Source organism: Eurypyga helias, unplaced genomic scaffold, assembly GCF_000690775.1.
Source record: "Eurypyga helias isolate BGI_N326 unplaced genomic scaffold, ASM69077v1 scaffold8442, whole genome shotgun sequence".
NCBI classification, from domain to species: domain Eukaryota; kingdom Metazoa; phylum Chordata; class Aves; order Eurypygiformes; family Eurypygidae; genus Eurypyga; species Eurypyga helias.
In genome coordinates this window covers 1-18,636 of record NW_010237803.1, presented here as the reverse complement: position 1 = coordinate 18,636, position 18,636 = coordinate 1, and the positions used below count along the sequence as shown (strand labels likewise).

The window sequence follows — 18,636 nt, the reverse complement described above, 5'->3', positions numbered from 1 at the left end:
GTTTCAGCATGTTTGATTGGATAGTTTGGATGCTGGTGGAGTTTTGGAGTTACAACTGGATTTCTTTCCTGACTAAGATTGTCTGGTTCATAGCACAGAACTGTCTAGAGGAGGACTAAATAGTCAGGATTTGATATTCTGTCTGCCTCACTTTCCTTCCATTACTTTTGTGTGAGAAATTTTAGACTACTCGTCTGTGTGGAAAAGTTAATTGTTTCTCTCTTAGCTCAATTGAAGTCCAATTATCAACTGTTTCAGCTTTACTTTCTTCTCTACAGTATTTTCCATTTCTTTCCTCCATTCAATTACTAAATGATTTCTGAAGAGTCTAATTAGTGTTTTTCCCTCTAATTAAGGACTTCAGTTCCTCAATTTAAACTCTTAGCAGAAAATCCTTTGAGTCTTTTCTTATTATGTTCCATCCTCTATTTATCAATAAAATAGCTCATTTCCGATATAAGAACACGTTTTATAGGTGAGGCCATTCCTAGAACTTGATGCAAATTGTAACCTAAGGTTATACTGGAGTGTGGTTGGTTTGTTAGTTTTTCCTGAAAACTAGAAGTTTAGAATTATTCACTTTACTTTTGATGACAAAGAAATATCCTATATGAGGATTTGTTTACATCTATTGCACAGTCATTCAGAGGGTTGTATTTCAACACAGACAGTTTCCAATTGGATAACTGTATATGAATGTGCTGTAAGGTAGTTTAAAAAAGCAGTATTTGCTTTGATTAGAGCTCATTAAGCCAGCACTCTGCTCTGTCAGTGGCACTCATCAGAATCTTGCCAGTACCTAATGTTTGTAGGGCTGCCAGTGGAGCTCCATTCACAATTTGAGTGCTAAACACTGTCATTGAAGTTGAGGAAATAATGCCACTTTAGAGAGAGCAGTACGTTAATTAGATGGAGACTGTGGGACTACGTCTTCTGACTTAGCATCAGCAGGGTGCTGCTGAAAGCCGCCCACATAGTGAATGTGCTTACAGAGTAACTGTTTTTCCAAATGCATTGTCTGTATGTGCAAACCCTTCCCATCTCTCAGTTTCCCCAGAGTCCTGTTTAAATTTTGGATCACTAGATTGAGAGGGGAAGGACATACTCCAATCCTTTAATTACTGTGATGTACCTGGGGGGAGTGGAATTTGAAGTGTCCCTTCTGAATCTTCTGTGATAGCATTGTCTTCACGTGTTCCTAAAACCCTTTTCCCTTCAGTCTCCTGGGAGCTTTTCACACCTGCTTTACTCTCCGTTTCCATTGCTGTTACATAGATTCACTGAATGACTGCACATCTTCTGTTGGTGCAGTCATCCAAAACTGACTGTTGTTCCAGGTTTGGGAATACAAGATTCAAGATAAAATATCCACCTAAGTCTTTGCAGCTTTTCAAAGTTTAAATTTTGGATAACGCTTATGTACAGTGCTTATGCCTGCGATAAAACATCTACGCACAGCAGGAGCAAAATGAGCCAAGTTGAATCAGCTCTCCTTCTAGCGTTTGCCAGTCCTTCTTCGTAAGCTATTCCAGGAGACCTTTTTTTGAGTTCTTTTTTTAAACAGTCAATTTATTTTACAGGAAAAAAAAAAAAGAATAATAGTATGAAAACTCTGGCAATAAAATGTTTTGACTGACTTTAGCACATCTAGGCAGCAGAATAAACCGTGTTCCTCTTGGTGTGAAACGGTGAATTCTTCTTTGAAAGAACATGTATTTCTTTCTCCCTGTGGGCAAAGCCTGGATGCAGTCATTTGAAATAAAGACTGCTAGGTTTAGCTATACTTAGAGCAAGCTTGCTAACACTTTAATTGGAAAAAAAGAAAAATCATGACAAAGAAGCTTGCCAGTAATACTGAACTATTCAAGGTAGTTAAAAAAAAAAAAATCAAGGCTAATTGAAGAATTGGAAAACTCAAGACTGATCAAGCATACAGTAAAGTCTCAGATGAAATTCACTGTAAATAAATGTAGTGAGGTGCATGGGGGGGCCATCTCTACAGCTATCAATTATTGCCATTTTTGGAAAGTAATTTGAGGGTCATAGCAGATCTGTAAAAATACTAGTCTCAATGCTTAGCAGCTACCAAAGGGGTAAACAGTTTGAGTCATTACTAAGAAAAGCACCTGGAATAAAACAGAAATTATCATCTTGCATCAGTTCAGCTCTGGCATGTTTTCAATTGCTACACTGTCAGATATATTCAGTCGTACTGCAGAGGTATAAATAAATATGCATACGTGCATATGCACCCCAAAACAGTAATTTCTGTTGTGGTTGTCCTTTATGAGCTGGTAAATGATAGTCCCCTTTAAGTATCTCCTGTTTATTTTTTTTATTTCCATGTTTTCAACCTATCATAAAATGTAAATTTAAGATATCAAATGATATGTTTCCAGTGAACTTTCAGCAAAGTTTTCACTAAAAATCATGTTAACTATAAACAAGCAGGGATTTATCTGATTAAGTATGCAAGGAAAAGTAAGTGCAAAATAAGTTTTCACCCATTTCTACCTTATCTTCACTGACATTCTGAAACAGAAATTGCCTTTTCAAAGCTCCTTTGTTTACTTCTCTGGCTTCTGTGGCACTTTAACTAGGTGTTGTGAATACATTGGTCTTAGTCATCTTGGGTTTGTAACACAGCTTCTGCAGCCATGTAAAAGCACTGCAGGTGCAAAACTTGGGAAAATACAAAACTTGTAAAAACTTGGGAGAAAGTCCTGTGAGACTCCCTTCAGGTCCTGCTGGCACAACGTTGAAATAAAAGTGCTGAAAGAAATCTGTTGCATTGCGGACCAAGAAAAAGACCCTAGTTGCAATTCCTTCCAGAAAACCGTTTTAAGAAGTGAGATTTAAAAAGAGGGAGGGATGCAGGATACAAGTTAGGTGAATCTGAAGAACGTAGATTTGAAACATATGTGGAAAAGGAACCCTGGAAAAGACTGGATGGCTGTCAGTATTGAAGTAGATGCTGAATAAATACGAGCAACTGGCTAAAGTAGTAGGTGGTTTCCTTCTCTAAACTACTTTGTTCATACATCACAGGCTAACAGAGAAGTCTGGGGGGTATGAGTGTCAAATGAGGTGTCATGATCACTTTGAAAAATGTACTAATGAGTTGTAAAAACAGGAAGCGTACATAATACTAGAAAAGAGAATTAGTGCATGAACAGAACTTCCATGGGCAGTCTATAAATTAAAATCTTCTATTAAATTATTGGAATCATATATAAAGTAAGTGGTTTTCAAAATCTAGACATGGTGGTGTATTAACTTGATTTGATAAATATTCTCTCTTGTATTTTCCAGAATGAAGAGAAGGCATCGGTCAGTTTCCCCTCACTTCTTAGTCATATGACTTCTTCTTTTTTAAATCATCCTGTAATTCCGATGACAACATATGCAGATTCAGGTGTCCCAGAGCTGCTAAGCACTTTTTCTCCACTCACATCATCCATGCCTTGTGACATGCATATAGTCAATCTGAGGACAATCCAATCAAAGGTAAGGTCAAACCACTGTTTTTATGACTAAACGTGTGATATAGCATATCAATATAGCCTCATCAAATACTTTATTCTCAGAAAGTAATTAGTGATTTTTTTTTGTTTATGATAGTCTGCAGAGTGATGATTAGTTTGGGTTAATTCTGTAAGAACTAGAGACTTTGTTTGAGTAACGTAAAATACAGTGCTTGTTTTTTCACAGCACAGTAATACGCATAGTGCATTATTCTGCCTCTGAAGGGGATATATTTCAGTGCATTCCCAAAGCTGAAGAGCAGAAGATTTCATCTACGTTGGCCTGTTCTGTAGTCTTCTGACTGGTTCTTGGTTTGGATTTCAGAGTGGAATAACTCTTGATTCTTCGGGTCCTACGCCTTTAGAGAGTTAGGAGGAAGCTTTGTATTGAATTGAATTTTCATGTGGAGTGTATTTTCCATGCTTCACTGTAAAAACTTTTTCATTTACCTCAGCACCACCTGTTTCTTTAAGCATGTCAAATTCGGGAACAGACCTCCATGAACATGCCCATGCCCCCTCTTCCTTTTCAAGACCTAAACTTCCTCCCCTCATTTGTATCATGTCACCATGAAGTCTGTGGTATGGAAGGCTGGCTCTGCATCTGCTGTTTTGAGTCGATGTTACTGCTAATAGGTGAATTCTACAATTTTATCTGGGCTGTAAAGGCCTTATGATCCCAGTTGGTATAAGATTGATTGAGGCTGTGATCTCTTCCCTGTCCACAACTGTGTATTGTAATGATTTCTTGATGGACAACTCTTGAGCTTGAAGCATTACTTTATGCACTTCCAAGTGAACGTTAGCAGAAGTCACAGGAAAGGACAGCTGTCGTTACAGGTACACAACAGTTCTTTCCCACCAGCAATGGTGCATACAATTTATTGCATGCCAAAATGGCCTTTTTAAATCTCTCCTCACTTTCTGCTTCCTTTCTCCTTCTTCCAAGAATTTGAATGACAGTGTCCTAATTTTGGATAACTGATGCAATGCATTTTCTTGCAGAAATGTAGACTTTGGCATTGCTTTAGCTGTTGAAGTTGATTTTCAGGAAATTATACCATTAAAATTTCATGTAAAAGGGTACCAAGTTAAAGTATGATTAAGTAAGATTTCAGGTAGAAAACAGAGTGCATGAAAATGCATAAAAGCATAAATGAGAAAAAACATAAGGGAATTCCTAGTTTCCCTGTAATCTCTGCTCCTTTCAGTGGGAATAATATTGCTATTGTGTTGACATACGTGATCCTGTCATGAAAGAGTTCAATACCATAGGAAGATGAAATATAAAGATATTTGTGGTAAAGCTTCAGTTTTTGTTCGACACAGATTTCACCAATCGTAGAATAACAGAATGGTTTGGAAGGGACCTTAAAGACCATCCAGTTCCAACCCCCCTGCCATGGACAGGGACACCTTCCACTAGACCAGGTTGCTCAAAGCCTCATCCAGCCTGGCCTTGAACACTTCCAGGGATGGGGCATCCACAGCTTCTCTGGGCAACCTGTGCCAGTGCCTCACCACCCTCTCCGTGAAGAACTTTTTCCTAGGCCTCAAGATTTGAAAACAGAGTACATTTGTCCCTTTATACTACATACAAATATATATATTTTTGTCATGTTGCTTGAACTTTTCAATGCAGGCCTGTTAGCTTGCAGTAATCAGATAAAATGTTTAAATGGTTTTTCTTGCTCATCAAAATTTTAGCAGCATTGCCCTGGGATACTGCCTAGAGAATTTTTTATCTAGAAGCCTGATGTGAGAACTGCATTTTATTTCTCAAAGATCAAAATCAAATCAAACTTTGGCAGCTCTTCCAAGAAAAGCAGTTAGATTTGATAGTACAGTATTTAGGGAATTTCTGTCATATAACAATGCTATGACGTTTTACAAGATTAAGGATACTGTTGTTTGTTGAAAATTGAGAAATACATTACATGTTTTCATGCAGTTAGCATGGCCCTGTTCAGAGGATGTATTGGATGTAAATTAGGTTCATCCTTGCGCAGATGTTCCTTAAGCTCACATACACCATCTAATTTACCTAGAGGTGATAGAAGAAGAGGTAAGTTAAAATAGATGTGGAGGCTGGGGCAGCTTGCTCAGTCTTACACCTGCTTTGACAGTAGGTTAGAACAGCTTAATGTATTACACGTGGATGCTGTGTGCATGTCTAAAAGATTGATTACTATATCAAGATGTTTATATTTACAAAAACTCCTTTCCTGAAGGTGTCATTAATTGTTTATTACCTTTCTGGTTTAAATCTTTTGAATCTTAATTAAGATAATATTTGATTTTAAAGAACTGAAGAGATGAAATATTCATGCCGTCATTTGAAATGCATAAATGCATTTTTTATGCAGATGACTGCAGGATAATTCCACTGTAACAGAGAAAGTGTTGATACCCATTACTGACTTGTCATTTTTAACGTCAATTTACCCCATAGGAAGTCAGGCTTTTACAGTATGAGTTGCAGTATTTCACTAATCTGATGTTTAGGCAGATGATATTATTTTGTGTGCATAAAAATGTCTGCTTTTTAAGTGCAACACTGTCACATTAGTGACAATGCAAACCAAGTCAGGTATTTCTTAGCTGGAGACAGAAAATAATTTTGTCACATGTTGATTGTTACCGTACTTAATGTAGAAAGTGGTACTACTCTTCCAGTGACAGGGTAAGAACTCTTTCAACCATCAGCAATACTAAGTACAGAAAACTTGTTTGAATATGCGGACTTTAGACACCATTCATTAATTTCAAAACCTGATTTTAGGAGGTGATAAGCTAATGTTCTTGAAAATCTTCTCAAACTGAGTTTTATTCATGATTTCTGCATTATGCAAGGTTTCTACCAGTCAGTGTTTTACTGCAAAGTATCTCATTCAATTCCGCGGACTGTTGAGTGAAGATTCACTATTTTAAATGAGGAACATACTTAGAAAACACTAATACTACATTTATCAGTTTACCATTTTTTATTATCTGAATGAGTACCTAATATTACGAATTTGTTGTACTACAAGCTGTTCCATAGTCTCCTTTATTAGGAGACAGTTGATTTGGATCTGAAGGCTGTAGATTCAGACCTCCCTCATTTGTTACACCTCCAAGACCTAAAGTATCACAAAATGCCTACTGCTTGTTGGCATAGGTTTCTCCAAGGGAACAGATACTTACTGAAGTACCAAAAATAAATGTAACTTGTGGCAGAGACTTGGGAAAAAGCACCAGGACAAAACCAAGTAAACCAGAAATGCATTAGCAAAAAATAACCTGAAGAGCTGGCTTGGCTGTGGGTAGAACCATCTTTTCTGTGCCCTTGTGATATATGTAATAAGATGAAGGAAGAGCTCATGGGTGTAAAACAACAACAAAAAAGAGATAAAAGAAGTAATGCATGATAGAAAAAAAATCACTAACGTGAGCGTAGCAATAAGGCAAACAGCTTGCAGCATGAAGGGCATCTTCTCATGTGCCACTTGTGTGGTGTGACGGTAGCTTGCATGCATGTTAGCCTGTAATTGTGAAGAAGTATTTGTTTTCTCTTATTCTTACTGTGTAATTTCATGGGGATTTTTATGTCTTAATATAAAAGAAAAAAAAAACTTTTTTTTAATAAATTGAAGTTTCTCAGACAGTTCTTGGGTATGGCTTTGATTTCTGAAATACATACCAAAACAAGATTCTGATTTGAGGCATTTATATGCTGGTTTTGTGACCATTTGTCCTAAGTAATGTTAGTGATTTGGTCCAAACTAGGAAGTTGAGGTGGTGGGTTACTCTTTGGTGCCAGTTGAGGCTCAAAAGCACTGTATGTCTTATCAATAAATGTTAAGAATATTTAATATTTTTATTTTAGGGCATGGTTTTGTGTACACCGTAAGCTGAGTTAGATTTTTAAGGGACAGCTTTGCAAAATGAATGCTTGATGGAGCATAGTCACAATGAGTATTTAAAACTGGCTATTGGAATTAGCATATGATTTCTAGGTTATTTTGGGGTTTGCCATATAATTTTTCTGGGAAGCCAATTGCTATAGCGGTGATAGCTACACTTAAATGCTGAATCATCTATTGAGCTTTGAACTCCTTGGTTATCAACTTATGTTTATATTCTGTCGTACCTGATAAATCTAAACTGTCATTGCTGTTGAGTTCTTTCTGTGTTTAGTCTTACAAAAATTAAAAGGAACATGACTGTTCAATCTAGGCTGTTTTTAGGGCATAAGTGGCTTTATCACTGCAAGGTAATGGTAATTTTATGAGGTCCTAAACTGTGTTTCTACCTCTGCTACTTTCAGTAATTCTTCATTTTGTTTATTTGTAGGTAGATATTGAGCCGTCAGATGAAGCCGCTCTGATTCTTCACCGAAAGGGATTTGACTGCAAATTTTCAAACAGAGACATGGGTCTTGTTTGTTCCACTACTCAGGGAAAGGTATACTAATGTTTCATTGGTCGCTTACCTTACAAGTATGGCAGAAACACTGGTATTGCAATCAAATTGTACGTGAAGTCTAGGTAGTTATTTCTCAAGACTTACACTTTCAGAGTAGTAAGTTAATTTGTTTTGAAAGCTGCTGAAGATGTGTATCTGTTGGTGTGTAGGAATGACAGTGTAAGTGTCAAGTAAACTTGTAGGTCAGTTTTAATGTAATTAAATTCCTGTAAGTATTGTTTTCATATAATGCACATCAGTATTTCTGGAATAATTTTTTAATAGTTATTTAGAACTTTACAAGTAAAGAGTCAAATTACATATTCTGAATTGTATATTTTGAATAGTATTAACGTATCCACAAGTATGTGGCTGCTACTTGGAAATTGTTGCTTATTGTAGCATGTCCTTTGTCTACCCATGCTCGCTTACATGACCTACACAACTGCAAATACCTGCGTGTTTTGCAATTACTGTAGAATTGATGTGATATTTAAAATTACGTAACATAAATTACACAGCTTAGTTCTGAGGGTTACAGGTGGACTGGATGGTTATTGAATCTGTAGAAATTTGTAAACACATTTTGAAATAGATCTGGGATTTTCTTTAAGCAGAAGAGTAAGTGTTGGGGTATCTTTTAGAAACAAGGAGAGTTTAAATCCAAATATTTCTGATAATTTTTTTAATATATTGATTTAACCTAATTGCTTTGAAATGTAGCAAGTGAACACTGCCTAAAAAGATCAAATTTAGTGTGTAGCATTTGAGACACAAGACTTAAAAATATTCATAATCTTTGTTGTAAAAATTGCTGTGCGGAAACTTATAAAAAGGTGTATCATTTTGAACCTTGTTAGAGATTAGATTAAAGTAAATTTTAAGGTATATAATGTATTTTGTAAATATATTTCTTTTTTTTTCCAGATAAAGGTGCATAAACTCTTTAACAAATTCAGAGTGGAAAGTCTTACACCTGCATCTTTATCTTTGATGCATTCACCTCCAGATGCCAGAAATTTAAGTGAAATAAATATGAGTTCTATGGAGATAAATACGTTCCGGATTCGGCTAAGATGAAATCTGGCTTTAATACTCAGATAAAGAAGAGGAATCTGCAATTATATTTCCTCTAAGTTTCACGTGCAATAAGAAGCACATTATTATTATTATTCCAGCTTCTGGATACTGTGAGAAAAACATGCATTCTATAATTTTTTGACCAACACAGTGAAAAGCCATGTTGCAAGCAACTTTATTTGGTTTGTGGTTTTCTTGTTGGTTTTTTTTGTTTTGTTTTGTTTTGTTGGGTTTGGTTGTTTTTTTTTTCATAAAATAGCAACATCAGTATATGTTAATGCAACAAGTGAAGAAATTTCTAAGGATGTTAACCTCTCAACAGATTAAATCTCAGGTTAAATGCTAACTAATGATGTTTCTGGTGTTTTAATTTTCATGAAGAGGGGATTGGATTTTAAACAGCCTTCTTTGCTGATCCTTGTTGAATTTATGTACAAAATATTCAGTGCAGAGGGTTCTGATGCAGCTTGGAAATAAAATGGAATAAAAAGTTCTTGTGTAGTAGCTAATGTCCAAATATTTACAATCATTTATCTAAATGACAATAATTTCAATTTATTCCACAATTAATTTCAATTTATTCAACACAAAGGGGATTATTAATTGTGGTAAAATGAAAGCCTGCAGTACTTGTGATAAGTGATGGTAGATTTTAATACTTCTGCCATTCACCTGAGTTATGTAAATAGGAAAACAGGAACCTACAAAATAATTTTGCAGTGGAAACGTTTAATAAAAGTCCCATTTTGTTACTTGACACACTGGGATATGTGCAATTATTCCATTATCATGTATGATGAGAAATGTCCATAATTATCATGAATACGAGATTTTTTATAAAACTCATTTAGATACCGATGTTCTCTGAAATGAGTTTTCTATTTCAAGATTACCATATCAAGATAAATGTGCCTTATTTTTTGATAAGTCTTGTTACAATTTTGGTGTGTATGTTAATGTTTTTTGGGGAAAGGTAGTTTATATAATACTTAAGCTGTGTATCTCCTATTTGACAATGCTGGCCACACTCTGATCTATGTCCTCCTGCACCAAGTTTGTGCTATCTTATTCTGAACATTTTGACTATCTGAATGTATTAAAATGATGTCATAACATGAAACAGACAAAAAAATATAGAATTACTGTAAAATCTAAATTGAGCTGCTTTCAAGGAAATTGAAACTTGATGCAGAGAGTTGATAGCAAGACATCGTTTGCAAACCCATCAAAACATGTACTTGCATGTCACAGACTGTGGTGACCTATTAATTCAGAATCATGTGCCTATATTTTAAACAACGTTTTTCAAACCTGCAACCTCACTTGCATTGCCAGTGTTCACATTGCTGAAGAATGGAGTCTTGCTTTTGGCTTTGTTTTCACACGTTAAGTAATTCATATTTAGTGCTGAAGCCATTCAAGTCTGAAAAATATTTCCCGAAGTAGAGCTGCTGTTTACAGTTAATATGTATAAACATGCACTTGAGTATGATCCCATTTCCTGGTCTTCATTTGCCTTCATAACCCTTTCTTCTGTCTCTTGCTTATGCTTTACTTTTCCATACATCATTGCTTATCTTTAATAGTAATGCATGAAAAGTCATCATAACTGGTAAGAAGTTGTGCTATTTTCCAGCTCTAATATTGCCTACTGTCTTTAATTTCATCATTGTTGTTCCATAGTGTGTCAAATTTATCATGCAGCTACAGGCTATCTTAAAAGAAAATGAAAGTGAAACTTTCATTTCATGCATTGTCATAGGTTGGATCTCTGTTGGGATTGTGTAGGTTTCCCTACTTAATTCAATCTACTGTGTGTTTTGTAATTAATGGAATAATTAATAGGATCTGGTGCAAGTTATATCAAGAATATAAGAACCACTAACCACAAATGAAAGTATCAGATGGATCCAATAAATGGATGTTTTCATGCAATAAACATGTACTGTAAGTTTTCTTAGCTGTAGTATTTGAAAATACTATTTTTGTTGGAACTTGGTAAACTTGCCAGGAGAAAGTTTTCATAACATTTATTTTGTTGCATCTTCAGAATTAAAATGCTTCAGAGACTTCTATGTGTTCTGCGCAAGAGAGTTTTCAGAATACTGTTTCAGTTTTGTTAGGCAGAAAAATAAAAATTTTGATGCAATAAAGTTTTAATGTATTTTGCCTGTTGGAATTGCTTCCACATGGTGTTTCCTATAACACTGGATCTTTTCTTTCATCATCAGCTGTACAATCATGATGCCTGAATCTTCCTTAACCAGCAGGTTTAATCTTTGTTCTTCTATTCTCCATTTTTTGTGCGACCACAGAACAGCCTTCAATTTGTGATCCTTTCCTGAAATCCTTAACTAAGTCAAAACTCCACGCAGAGTCTCTCAGTAAATTTTACTTTAGCTGGTCCGGATTTTGGATGTCGAAGGTTTTTTTTTTGTTTGTTTTTTTTTTTTTTTTTAAACTCTTAATGAATTCTTAAACTGTGTTTTTGTTATATCTTATATTTTGATTAAGTTCTTGCTTTTTTCTGTGCATTGGCCTTGTAAATTAATCATACTCTTTTCTTTTTTTTCCCCTGTTTTTGTAGCTGCTGGGTTTATAACTACTGGTTAAGAGAACCAAGCATCTTTTACTTTCCAGTATGGTTTTAAAGACAATGCTGTGTAAGAAATGTTTTGAAACTTTGTAATTAATTTCCATATCAGCATACTGATTTTTTTCTTTTTTACATTCCTTTATCTTGTATGTCTTTGGTTTACTTGCTCGTATTGTCTGAAACGAACTGATTTGAATTGAAGGGTTTTGATATTTTCTCTTCGAAGATTTTATATCTTATGGGGATATGTAAAATAAGATCTAATAAAAGATAATGTTATTGTGAGATATCGTCAGTGTCATTAATGCCTTAGACATAGCTAACTTCAATTAAAAAAGAGAATAAAAGAGAAACAACAAGCGTGCAAGGTTGATGTATAGGTAGCTTTTGGGACTGACAGAGGGATGAATGATGAAAGATGCAGTCTGTTTCACAGGTGCCAAACAGGAGAAGATAGGTGCTAACTTCTGAGGTGTGAGTATCTCTGGTCTTGTTCTCCAGACCCTTCCGCAGCTCCGTCCCCTTCTCTGGACACGCTCCAGCATCTCTATGTCCTTCTTGCAGTGAGGGGCCCAAAAGTGAACACAGCACTCGAGGTGCGGCCTCACCAGTGCCCAGTACAGAGGCACAATCCCTGCCCTGCTCCTGCTGGCCACGCTGTTCCTGATACAGGCCAGGGTGCCGTTGGCCACTGGAAGTGCTGACACACTGTGCTGTCACTGCTCTGCACAGGTAGCATGATACCATACGTTCTCCATTTCAGAATCTGTCAGTTATCCCAGGTTGACTTGTAACCGACCTTCCAGAAGTCCTGAATAAGCTCAGCATTAATTGGTCTGCCTCGATCAGTCAGTGATAAATCAGAGACTTTTCGATAATGCCATGGCTATGGCTTTGGCTATGGGGGACCCTCTAAGCTCAACTTGTTCACATCAGTGACCAATGGATTTCCATGCTTTGGGCTGCTTTCTCTTTGAGTTCTGTGTACGTCGAATATTTCCTAACTCTGTTTTCCAGAAGCAGAGAGGCACAACCCTGTAGGTGTAACTAGTTTGAAAAGAGCAATCTCTAGTTCGAGTAAGTTGTGTGTACAACGTTCTGCATAACAACTGTCTTGTAGTACAGCAAAAAGGGAACAAGAACTTACTGTAAGAAAACCTCTATTATCATTGTGTATTATATACATATTCTTCTAGGCAAAATATCTGAAACTGCTAGGTTCTGCCATCTTTTAAGACATATAAATAGTTCTTTTTGAAAAAAAAAGGACAACGAGAAGATTTCTAGGGAAGATAGAAGAAATTACCTGTAAGCACAGATGAAGTCTTTGTTACAACAAAGGATTTAGGCATATTGAGAAACCCAGTCATAAAACAACTGGAGAGTCCATTAAAGTTCCATTAAAGAGAGAATCAGCAGCCTGATGGCGCTAGATCAGAAAGTTGCCCAGGAATCAAGGATATTAACGGTTTGGCCAACTTTGAAGCTTTTTTTCTGTTATTAAATTCAAAGACTTCAGCGATTAAACGTGCTGAGGAAAGAAGATGAGCAGTTCTGGATGACAGTGAAGGCCAGCATTTAACGGGTATCATCAAAAACTGTCACCAGCACCGTACATTTGCAGCAGCTCTTCTCAAGGTCCGCAAAGACTTGAGGAGGAGAAGGAAGTTGCCCTGATGCAATTCATGCAAATTCCTCTGTCTTTGGAGATCACCTTGGTGACTTACCTGGCTTAATTTGGCATGCTGGGCAGAGGAATAGTTGTGAAAATGAGGAATAAAAAATAAGAAGGGCCTGGTAGTGATGTTGTGTAGTTCTGTGCCTCTTGGACCTGGAGCTTCTCTGAAAGAGCTGGGACTGTTCAGCCTGGAGAAGAGAAGGCTTTGGGAGGAATCTTGCCAATGGATATAAATATCTGAAGGGAGAGTGTAAAAAAGATGGAGCGAGGCTCTTTTCAGTGGTGCCCAGTGACAGCACAAGGGAACGGGCACGCACTGAAACGCAGGATGTTCTCCCTGTACACCAGGAAACACTTTCTGCTGTGAGGGTGACGTAAGGACTGGAACCGTTCCCACAGAGGTGGTGCAGTCTCCATCCTCAGCGACACTCAGAATCTGTCTGGACACGGTGCTGGGCAACCAGCCGGCTCCAGGTGACCCTGCTTGCGCAGGGGTTTGGCCAGACGACTTCCCCAGGTCCCTGCCAACCCCAGCCATTCATTCATCTGTGGCGCGGAATGGCTTGTTTCTCGGCAAGGGAAGGAAGGCTTTGTGAGGTAACCAGGATTTGTACAAGACACACGTGTGTTGGAAGATGCGAGGCCAAAGGTGATAGCTGAAACTTGAGAGAAGGAACAACTGTTAGCAGAAATGGTTTTCCTGCTTTACTGTGCAGCACCAAACGTTTCCAGAGGTTAAAAAAAAACAAACAAACAAACAAAAAAAAACGGAAATTACCAGGTTTAAAGATGTGCGTGGACTGGCAGTTTAAAATGCCTGCTGGAGGTGAAACACGTGCTAAGAAAGCCGTGCTGTCCGATTCTCCGACAGCTGTACCGCAGTGCTTGCAGTTCTGAGAGAAACAGCTGTGTGAAAGGAAGATGGCCTTTGTCCATAAACTCTTTAATACCTGTGACAGTGAAAAGAAGTCTCATCTTTGTTCCTTATGTTCTGAGTTACTTAAAATGGTAACCCATTCCAAGCTAAAATAAATTTGGCAATATGAGTTCAATGAAAGCGATTCAGAGAGTGATTGTGTCAAAAGATTGATTTTACAATCCTCTCAGTTCTGAATGGAGCGTGCTAGTAAAAATCCTTCACCCAGATAAAGAGTTAAGGTTTGCACACCAAAAGGAAATCACCTATTTTGACAGCGCCAAAATCAGTCCCATTGCTTTTGCTTGTGTCTTGGTAAATGAACTCTACCAGCTTGGCCATTAGACATGAGAAAGAAACTGAAAACTCAAATGTAAGGCAAATTTATTCAAATGGTTTTGACACAGAGATCCACACCCTATTCTCCTAACTTGTCTCCAGACAGACAAAATGAGTTGTGAATTTTCATTCATCATAAATTGGACTTTTGGAATATTAGCCAAGATGCTAATAATAGGGTTGAGTTGGGTTTCAATATTGCTGATACATGTGGGTAGCTTCTAGGAAAGTTGCCTTACAAATTGAGTTTGTGGAGGCTTATCTTTAAAGATATGCTGTATGCAAAACTCATGATTTGGGGGCTATTAGTACCTTTCCAGTACAGAATACATAAGGAATAACTGCAATGTGAAACCTAAATTTTGGGAGACTTTGGCAGTTAATGCTCCTGCACATACAGATCAGAAATAGATCTTGTTCATTTTCTGAATGTTCATGACAAATAGTAATGAGGTGGTAGGGTTTTTTTACTTTTGACATGTAAATATGAAACAGTGAATCATGTAAGTGATAGCCACGAGGAAGAAGCAAGCACAGATTCCATACTTGGTGACATACATTCAAGTGGGGAGAACCAAAAAAGCTCTTCCACACTAGGATTCAAGAGAAATCTTCTAAAGTCAAGAAAAAATACTGTGTATGGTTCACTGACCTATGAGTCGGGTATGGGGATAAGCGTGAAACAAGCACAACCTATGTAAATATCAGTAGCCAAAATGAAAAAGAAAAAAAAAAATACAGTACTGAGATGATCTCATTTCTCAGAACTTCAAAATCTGTGAGGAGTCTTCCAGCCGTCCTTGTCATCTTCCCCATGTTTCAGTTGAGAACACAAACCAAAAAACAACCCCACCCCCAGACACACGTTTCCTCCAGGCAGTGTTACGGTGTGTCTGTCATGATTTCTAGAAACCCACAATATCAGGTCTAGAAAACTCCACTTTTTAAACTGACAGCTGTGGCCAAAATAAGGGATTTACTGGGCTTTGCAGGCACACTGCTTTCGTTTTGGCACTGCCCATGTCAACAGGCACCCAAAGCCTTGTGACAACGGTGATGATGGAGCATTTAGGATGTGTGGGTCACTGAGTAACTGGGTTGGAAAGGTGCTGGCTGTGTTGCGATGGGTGGTGTGGAACTGTGGGAGTTTAAAAAGTGAATGCAATCACCAGTTCAACGCCACTTTACATTTGGACCAAGCTGGAATCTGAGCTTAAAAGGATTTTTATCAATTGGCATTGATGCATGGTAACTTGGCATTCAGTTTAATTCTGTGTTCTACACTTGGCTTTTAAATAAGGTACCAGCAGATGGAAACCAAAGGGCAAAGGAGAAACATTGCTGTGGTAATGCCAGGGCTGTGATAATACAGAGGGATTTCTCTTGTCTTGCATAATGCCTCCAAACCACGTTTGAAGGCTCTTGCTTGTTCGCTGAAAGATGGTATCGTGGTACGTATTACAGTCTGAACAAGAATCAATATAGTTTCAATTGGGCTGTGAAACCCCTAGGCTGTTGATATGAACAACGGGAAGAAATGTGAATCATTTCAAAAGAGATTAATTTATTTTAGCCACACAATCAACAAAGATATTTCCATGGGCAAAACCAGAACTGGATAACTTCCCAGACAGACTCCAGGAAGAAGTTTTGTTGGACTTTACTCCTACGTCATCTGCTTGTGGATTTGCCAGTTTTTCAGAACTCCTTTATGGGTTAGATAAGAAACACCATTTTCTAGTCTAGTGGTCAAAGTTGGGGGAGTTACAATGGCTGTTCGTACACCCATCTACCTATATTGTCTTTCACACTGGGCACAGGCTTGGCAACACAGAAGTTAAGCAAAGCTGATGTCTGTATTATAAGAAAAAGGCTAAAATCTACTTTAAGAACTCGTTGAGAAAATCGAGTACATAGATTCTTTACTGTCTATATCAGTATTACAATGGGAGAATGTCAGCAGTTACTGCAGAGATATTCTTCGGTCTGATCTAATGGACACGTAACCACTTGCTGATCAGAAAATCTGAAATTCTGTTATGTCAGTTTTGAATCCGGTCCTTGTTGATTCACTGCCCTTCATGAAAAGAACAATAAATCTGCTGTTGAAAAGATTGGTTTGCTCTGGAAGATGAGACTTATATCTATGGTCTAATGATTAGAAGAAATACAAATATTCCCTTTTCCACTGCTGGAAAATGGGTATAGGGTAGCAGGCTTGCACTGGAAAACAGCAGATTTTCTTAAGGTAAAGGTACAATTAAGTACATTTTTAGAACTGGAAAATCAACAGGCAAGTATCCATCCTAGAAATGCTGTTCACCTTCAAGTCCATGATAAATTGTTCTTGATCACAAAGGGAATGCTTGGATTTCAAAGGTTTAGTATTCCAGCTGATGATCAGAGCATGGATCCACTGCTTATGCCAGGAAGAGGAAGGTTTTAAGATTATATCGTTATTTTAAACTGTTGGACATTCTGCAGTTCTAAAAACTTCAGTCAAGGCAAAAGAGAATTTATCTGGGGAAAAATGGAAATTAGGCCGTGGAAAACATACAGAAAATGGGACCAGGCTATCATCTAGCTAAAACTAATTCACTGGGAGAGCCACAAAGTACATTGCTGTTAACCTATCTGGGACTTTAAATTGTACTGGGGGTCTGAAACTTAACAAATAGAACAGTTGATAGCGAATGCACATTTTTGCATCAGTTACTGACCAAGGGACAAACTTGAACCTATAGTGCTTTGACAAGCTGAGTTATTTGGAATCTAAAAGTTCATCTTATCTTAGGAAACATGCAGTCTTCTATAGGATTTGGAGGGGAGAGTGGAGATCGACGTATGACTTCTGTAGGCTAACGCTATAAAGATGAGGTCAGTGTACAGCATCTGGTTGCTCAGCCGCAATTAGTAACAATCTGGCTGGCACACAGCAGCGTTTCTTGCAGCTGGGCATCAGCAGACAACCCTGCAAAACTGGAGATCCTGGAAAGCGCAAATAGGTTTCTGTCATTTGGACGGTGTATGGATCCTGCCAACTCCAACTGATAATTGTTTCGGTTTGAGCAGAGAAAATACGATGGTAACTTCTGACAAGCCAGATTCAGAAGCCCTTTTTAAAAAGTGGATATTTGATTTCTTTCACTCTGAGAAGAATAAACAATACAAGCCTCTACCTGAAAAAGGGAGAGATCCTATGAATATTCTGACCCATTTAGCAAAACAATGTGTAAGTTGAATGTAAGTCTCAAGGGCTTATCTTAATTTCTTCATAAAATCTGCTTAAGAATTTTTTTATAATAAGGAAAGTGCTACTAAAATACTCAGTTTTTTGGTTTTAGCTATGGAAATGCTGTAAAAAACTTTGCGCCCTTGTGAATGAAAACAGAAAATATGGAAAAAGCAGGTTTGGGGAAAACACAGCATTCCTCAGGTTTACTCTGAAAGATGGCTTACACTAGTGTCTGAAGGCAGAAGGAGCGTGGTCTAGCCTCCATCGGGTTGATTGAAGTTCTAAGTTTCTTACTACCATCACATTCCCATCGAAATAATTTATTTAGACATTCTGTTTGAAGTTACAGGATTCTTGAAAATTAGAACTGAGACCTTGGGCATGTTTTTCTACAGTGTAAGGGACCAGTACATGAGGCAGAGGATGTGTTTTGACATGTTTGTGGTAGACCTTGTCATAAAGCAGGAGGATTAAAAGCATTCGGTAGTTTCGTGTAGGAGGACACTCCATGGCAGCAACCATTCAGAGTAGTACGGAAAGGCACACTTAGCCACGGGTTGCTAGTTTATCTGCTAGTTCCCTGCTTTCAGGAAGAATAAATAGGTCTTCTGCAGAGTGACTCAAAGAAGGAGCCTTCTCTTAGGTGCACTGAAGCATTCCCTGCACAGCCCTCTCTCATGCTTATACACAGGTGCTTGTAGGGAGATTAATCCTCTGGGAGTCAACTTTATCTTTTGGAATATCATCTTACATCAAGGGATCAAGCAACTTGTACACAGCAGTCTTTGAGGCAACAGGATATCATATATATATCATATATAT

General features: G+C 37.6%; 1 protein-coding gene across 1 annotated transcript in view; it reads left to right on the top strand.

Annotated features, from left to right (window-relative positions):
• The window catches only part of LOC104506599 (alpha-mannosidase 2-like), a gene marked incomplete at its 5' end in the record, with an annotated part of 62,356 nt that extends 53,306 nt beyond the window's left edge, over positions 1-9,050 (top strand). The window contains 3 exons of the mRNA XM_010147595.1: positions 3,313-3,507; positions 7,860-7,970; positions 8,898-9,050. Of these exons, the coding sequence (XP_010145897.1) occupies positions 3,313-3,507; positions 7,860-7,970; positions 8,898-9,050 (459 nt within the window). The remainder of the gene's footprint in view (positions 1-3,312; positions 3,508-7,859; positions 7,971-8,897) is intronic.
• Positions 9,051-18,636: the final 9,586 nt, after the last annotated feature.